Genomic DNA, 7,238 nt, shown 5'->3' on the forward strand with positions numbered 1-7,238 from the left:
ACGGACACACATCAACACACACACATATATATTTATATACATATACGGACACACATCAACACACACACATATATATTTATATACATATACGGACACACATCAACACACATATATATTTATATACATATACGGACACACATCAACACACACACATATATATTTATATACATATACGGACACACATCAACACACACACATATATATTTATATACATATACGGACACACATCAACACACATATATATTTATATACATATACGGACACACATCAACACACACACATATATATTTATATACATATACGGACACACATCAACACACACACATATATATTTATATACATATACAGACACACATCAACACACACACACACATGTATATTTATATACATATACAGACACACATCAACACACACACATGTATATTTATATACATATACAGACACACATCAACACACACACATGTATATTTATATACATATACGGACACACATCAACACACACACACATATATATTTATATACATATACAGACACACATCAACACACACACATGTATATTTATATACATATACAGACACACATCAACACACACACATGTATATTTATATACATATACAGACACACATCAACACACACACACATATATATTTATATACATATACGGACACACATCAACACACACACATGTATATTTATATATATTGATCCACTAAAGGAGCAACATTTGTCGTTAACTTCTTCTTGATTTAAAGCTTCTCTTCACCTCTTTCATAAACTGCTGCTTGACCTTCACCATTTCATCTCTGACCTCTGACCTCAGTTTGAAGAACGACCTCCATCACGACAAGAGTTTTCATTATTGATGTGAAGGAATTCTGGCCCGGAGCGTTGGTCCTGGAAGAGGTCAAGAGGTCACAAACTTTTCCTACCCAGACCTGTGATTGTCACACACACACACACACACATATATACACACACACACACACACATATATACACACACACACACACGTCTCTGGACCAGTGACTGATCAATACTGTCATTATTGTACGTTCAATAAAGTTGAATTCTATTCAAACAACCGTCATTTATTTTGACTCGTGTGTTGATTTGATCTCATGGTATTTTATTTACTTCTCCTGCAAATACTGTTTGTTTTTCCAAATGTTTAAAAAAAAAAACACAAAATACACATTTGATTATCTTTAAATAACCACGTTTGATGTTTTTGATCATGTTCTTCATCACTTTGATGTTTAAAGACAGAACTAGTCAAACATAACCTGGTTAAACACATTAGTTAATCACACAAACAAACACACACACAGTATTTACACGTGTTTATTGAAAACTAAACAAACATGTAGACATTCATCAATGTTTCAAACGTCATGTTTGATTGACATCTTTACAAAGTGACATCACTTGAACTCTCTGAGTGACAGGAACACCTGCAAACATCTCTTCAAAATAAAAAAGATTCATCCACAGAATCATGACTTCCTCGTTCTTTTCTTCCTTTCGAAGAGTTCGAGACTCCAATGATAAAATAAAAGATAAATAAAAGTTAGTTTTTCATGAGGTATAACTTGACGTTTGCCATTTAAAAAACAAATTCTATTTTATTTTGAAAGTACTAGGACGACCGAGCGGCGACACTGGTCAGTACCTCGTGTGTCCAGTAGAGAGCAGCAGACACTGATGAACGAGGGATGAGTTAAAACATCGAGACAGAAAATGTAAAAAAAAACCTAATAAAAACAACTCAAGACGTGTCGACGTGAGAAGAACATCCTTGTGTTACCGTGAGTTAAAGGGTTCGTTCACCAAAGTCCACCAACTCTAGTACTCGGCGTGTTCCGGGTCAAGCTGACCCAGGGTCCGGCCGGCGTCGCATTGATCGTCCAGCGGCTCGTCTGCGGCGTTGAGCGGCTCGTCGTTGAATTCGTCGTCGTCGTTCAACAGTTTCTCTTCGTCCACGAATTCTTCTTCTTCAGGTTCTTCTCCTGCGGGTTCTTCTCCTGCAGGTTCTTCTTCAGCAGGTTCTCCTCCTGCAGCTTCTCCTCCTGCAGCTTCTCCTCCTGCAGGTTCTCCTCCTGCAGGTTCGCCTCCAGCAGGTTCTCCTCCAGCAGGTTCTCCTCCAGCAGGTTGTTCTTGTTCCGACTTCTTCATCCTGAATGTCAGAGATTTGTCTCAATTTACACACTTTTAAGTTATTTGAGAAGATCTTTCTGGACCAGGGTCACAAGGCGCTTGAACGATCAAAAGTAATACAAAGTAAACTTCTGCTCCTCCATCTTAACCTGCATCTCTTAGACCAACTTCATGTTTCACTGCATGAACCTTCTGTTTGTTCTTCCTCTGGACCTCCTGGCACTTCCAACCCCAGTATCTTCTACCAACATACTCCCCATCTCTCTTCATGACCATCTCACTCTCTCTGACCTCATCTCATAAACATCACACATGTTCCTCTGACCGACTCATTCCTGATCCATCTTTATCCCAAAGAGAAGCTCAACATCTTCATCGACCTCCAGCTTCCTGCCTTTCCCTCACCGACTCTGGACCATGGCTCATGACTGGTCTCACCACCGTCTTGTAGATCTTTCCTTTCATTCTGACTGATGCCCTTTTATCACAGACGACACTTTTCTCACCATCTTGAACATGTTTCTTCACCTCTTTTCCACAACCTCCACTGCTCTGGACTGTTGACCCGAAATAATTAAAATCCTCCTTCATCTCCCTGTAGCCTCATGGTTCCTGGCTTTTTGAGTAAAGGCTCCACAATGGCTTAAATGCATCTGGAAAAACCCGACACTACTATTATACTAATAAAGAGCCCACATGGAATGATGTTGGACGAGCAAAGAGGAAGGTTTCATCTTGTTCACCAGTGCCGAAATATCAGCCAGAGTTACAAGGCTAAAGGAGGACCACAAGGTGGAGACGGGCTCAGAGACAGTAGGGGTTTCACACAAATGAGGAGAGATTTGATCAATTTAATTTTGTCAATGAAAAGCCTCAACAATGCATTGATGTCAGCTTCACAGAAGACAGGTCTTTCCACAAAGTCTCTTCAGACTCAGGAGATCTTCATTTGTCCAAGGTCACCGTTTTTTCTGAATTTTCAAGTTCGATTTAACAGGTGCCACTTGATCCAGTATTTCAACACAATGATCAGTGAAACAGTGAATCAAACTGTCCACGTTAAGGCAGTCATTTAAGGAAAGAGGGTCAAACTGAAAAACTGTCTGCAGTATCAGCTGAGATGACACGCCTCTGAGACCTTTAAGGGCTTAGGTTCAGGGATGAAGTCCAGGTTAAACAAGAGAATGATCACAGATGAACAGATACATTAGAAATGTTCAGGCCAAGAGTAAAAACTAACTTTTTGATGAGTGGGTTCAGAAACATGTTGCTCAAAATTAAAGCTTCTGTTAAAGTTAAAAGTTCTTTAGCAGAACAAGATGTGACGTCATCAACATAAAGATTAAAGTCTCCAAGAATGAGAACAGATTACATTTGAATAATGGAAGATAAGAAGTCACTGAAGTCTTTCAAGAACACTGAAGGACCAGGCGGGCGGTAGATTGTCACACAATAAAAAGGTCTTGTAGAACCAACCACGACCAGAGACAAGGCTTCCCCAGGACAGCGCTCCCTACTGGACAGAGTCCGTTCAGATGAATAAACTCTTCGTCTCTCTGCCAAGTCTCAGAAAGACCAAGATCCAACTTTTCTCTTGTGAAGAGATCATTCAGAGAAAAGGATTTATTTGTCGTGGAGCGAGCATTAAACAGACCCGCGTGCAGCGTTGATGACATCACCGAGGCCGTGACATGTTGATGTGTGTGTAGTCACCTGTTCTTGTGTTTGGACCCGCTGATGTGCGACTGGTACTGCTCCACTGAGTTGAGCTGGATGTTGCAGAGCGAGCAGGAATAACCTTGAACTGACAGACGCGTGTGAGACGGAGGTCGATCACGTGACTCGAGCGCGACTCACCTGTGGCGGGCGACGGTCCGTACGTCTCCATCAGCTTCACCTTGGTCATGTGCTTGCGGTGCTTCTTGCCCTCGTAGTGCTGGCGAGCGATGAGCGGGTTGTTGAAGGAGACGCCGCAGACGCCGCAGAAACGGTCGGGGTCGGCTTCGGCGTCGTTGTTGTCGGGCGCGTCCGAGTCGCCGCACGGGGGTTTCTTCGGGGTCACCGTTTGTGTCGGAGGAGAAACTGTGGACACGACAGAACCTGGTGTTTCCACTGAAGACCCTCCATCGGAGGACGTTACAACTTTATCGACACTCGCGCAGAAACGCGCCGGCGGAGTCTCACTCTGCGTTTTGGCGCCGAGCTTCAGGTTCTTGGCGTGAACTTTGCCGACGTAGTGCGACTGAGCCACGACGGCGGACGTGAAGGTCATGTTACACACTTGACACAACTTCATCCTGTCGACCTCGCCGTTGTCGACCTCCTGCTGAGAGGAGAGCGTTGAGCGTGAACATCGTGGCGACCTTCGACCTGAACAATGGCTTCCACTCACGGTGACGGACGTCGACAACTTCTTGGTCTGCGGCTCCTGGTCCTTCTTCAGGGACAGATATCGACGCACTTTGTTGGCGTGTTTCCTGCTCTGTGACGACAAACATCAACACACTGTGACACATGTGGAGGTTCAGTTCAATTTAAAGGTTGAAACTTTATTCAAATGTTTGTAGCATCTCATTTTTTTTTATTTATTATGAATTTAAACATTTACACATGGTTTGAAATTGTATTTAAAAATATTTTAAAAATTAAAATTCAATACATAAATACAATCTTTTAACTTAAAAAAAAAGTACACAGCTACTTGATCACGTTCGTCACATGATCGTCTGCGAGTCACGTGATTGGCTGAATGTTCAATATTTGAATTCAATTATTTAAAATCGAAAAAGTTACTTTCAATATAGAATTTATGGAATTCAATCATTCAATAAAAGGTAAAAGCTTTAAAAAAAATAATAACGTAATATTCCTATGACACTGAAATAATAACATTAAAACACTAGGTTTGTTGAAAGTATTGATACTATCGTTGTATTTGTATATAAACTCATTTTCTATCAAGTATGTTTTATTTGCACAACTTCAACTTATTCATATATTTCTTTTTTCAGTGTTTTATTGTAAATATTTAACTTGTGGTTCATAGTTACAGGTTTATTTGAGGTTATTTTGCATCGTTGTTAATAAACATTTGAACGAAGGTTATGGTAAAGATATGGATCTAGAGTCGAAGTGCAGCAGTTGTGAGACATTCAGGCTGAAGCTGTGAAAACTAGCCTGAGTCTGAGAAAGTAAACAGAGCTAAAGGCTGTGAAAAGGAGACTTTGTTTCTGTTTTTTGTTTCTTTAAGTTACTTTTAAAGATGGAACATAAATCTGTGTTATTCAAACCGACAAAGACGAACACGACTCTCTGAACAATGACTCGCAACGAATGAACAAACGCACAATAATCCACTTCATGTTTCTGATTCTAATGATCTCTATATAAATACTACGTTTGCTTCTTGACTGGAGATGAAAATGATCAAAACCATGTATTAATAGAAACTCCTTATTCTAGACGAATGAACGTATCAACATATACTCAGCATGTTGTCTGCGTGAATACTGCGTCACGTCTCGAGGACGTGTGGAAACACTCGTGAAAACACTCGTGAAAACACTCGTGAAAACACTCGTGAAAACACTCGTGAAAACACTTGTGAAAACACTCGTGAAAACACGCAGGAGTAAAAGAGAGCGAACCTGGTAGTGAGTTAACTTCTGAGACTCTGCGATCAGGACGGCGCTGCAGACGGTACACTTGGAGTCGGAGAACAAGTCGCCGTATTCCTGTATCATCTTGTTCACTGCAGGCAGAAGAAAAGTACGTGAGGACGAGGACAAGAGGACGAGAAGGAGGTTCAAAACAGTTTTAAGCGATGTTTGGCATTTATTAGAATCGCAGTCAAATTCACCAAGATAACCATTTTTGCACGTGTTTGCAAAGATAGCATAAATATTACTACCTTGACAGAAAAGGAACTTATTTTATTTCATGTCCCTTCATTCTTTTATCCTGGACTGACACCACAAACATTAATATTACGTTGTGTTTACAATCAAAGTTGTTACGTTAAAGCATCTCTGTCTGCAGACACAAGACTCCATCACACTATTAAAGTCTTTATTTCCACCTTTTAAGAAGGTAAAGAAACATTTATCAGTGGTGATATTATTTTTCTTCAAACCACGAAAATATTTTACTTGAGGAGAAAAAACTTAAGACGTTATTTTCATTTATTTAACAGGTGAATGATAACAAATGCATATTTGATCAGTTTTATTGCAGAGAATCATTTTTTAAATAAATCATCTGTTGACTGAAAAATCTTAAACGATCAATAGAAAAAGCCAGAGATTCATCAGTAAATATTGATCAGATTCATGGTGAGGATCGTGAGTCGTAAAGATGATTAAAGTTCGCAACAATCTGGTTTTTCTTCGACTCTTTCTTCCTCGCACCGACCTTGGCGCTGCAGCGGCTCCGGTTAGCTTAGCATCGTTAGCATCACAGCGCTGCATCACCGCAGACGCGCGCGATTCTGCGGCTCGTTCGAATGAAAACAGGCTCTTAAACCACCAGGTGTGTTTGCTAACAGCGTCCAGACTTCGGTGAAGAGGACACGCTTCGTACCTGCAGCGGGTCCTGAAGGTAAATAAGGAAAGTCGTCGCTCTGCGGCTCGTCTGCCATCCTGGAACCGTTGCACATGCGTACTCAAGCGTCCTTCTTCGTTGATATGTTCATTAACCGCAACTGCACCAATGTGAGCATTAGCGCCCCCTGCAGCGGAGGAATACAACCGCAGCTGAAACACAATGCGTCTCAAGGAAACAACGTTATTAAAACAAATAAGAATTAGGAATTCAATTCTAACTTTCTTATCGTAAGTCGTCCAAAATTCATTTAATTTATTTCCCTGCGAATGGATTTGAAAAAAATAAAGATTTAAATGTAAATTTAATAGTTATGAACAATATCTGGAATTGAATTTCCCTATTACTTTTTTATGTAAATACAATAAATATAGATTAACTAGAATATCTGTGTTATGTTAGTTTTGGTTGCAGTTTTTAAGCACCAGGGTGGAGCCAGCGGTGTTTCTCGTTGCTATGGATACGAAGGTGGCTAAAGCTAAAGC

The 7,238-nt window shown here is 40.5% G+C and overlaps 1 protein-coding gene across 3 annotated transcripts; it reads right to left on the bottom strand.

Moving 5' to 3' along the window:
- Window positions 1-1,325: 1,325 nt before the first annotated feature.
- On the bottom strand, window positions 1,326-6,821 carry znf346 (zinc finger protein 346). 3 transcript variants are annotated; one of them, XM_087807957.1, is made up of 7 exons: window positions 6,733-6,821; window positions 5,802-5,905; window positions 4,547-4,636; window positions 4,339-4,480; window positions 4,012-4,236; window positions 3,868-3,958; window positions 1,326-2,173 (listed from the first exon to the last, which is right to left on the bottom strand). In XM_087807957.1, exons 1-7 carry the CDS (start codon window positions 6,806-6,808, stop codon window positions 1,843-1,845), a joined length of 1,059 nt encoding a protein of 352 aa, XP_087664083.1. In that variant the 5' UTR covers window positions 6,809-6,821; the 3' UTR covers window positions 1,326-1,842. The 3 variants fall into 3 exon arrangements, with proteins under 3 accessions (XP_087664083.1, XP_087664082.1, XP_087664081.1); XM_087807956.1 differs by having other exon boundaries at window positions 4,012-4,477; XM_087807955.1 differs by having other exon boundaries at window positions 4,012-4,480.
- Window positions 6,822-7,238: the final 417 nt, after the last annotated feature.

Source organism: Callionymus lyra, chromosome 14 (genome assembly GCF_982586985.1).
Source record: "Callionymus lyra chromosome 14, fCalLyr1.hap1.1, whole genome shotgun sequence".
Classification (NCBI taxonomy): Eukaryota; Metazoa; Chordata; class Actinopteri; order Syngnathiformes; family Callionymidae; genus Callionymus; species Callionymus lyra.

Coding starts and splice junctions, on each gene's coding strand:
- znf346 (XM_087807955.1), bottom strand. CDS start 6,808: ATGTGCAACGGTTCCAGGATGGCAGACGAGCCGCAGAGCGACGACTTT. Junction 4,481..4,546: donor AGTTGTCGACGTCCGTCACC/GTGAGTGGAAGC, acceptor CTCTCCTCTCAG/CAGGAGGTCGACAACGGCGA. Junction 3,959..4,011: donor CGGACCGTCGCCCGCCACAG/GTGAGTCGCGCT, acceptor CGCGTCTGTCAG/TTCAAGGTTATTCCTGCTCG.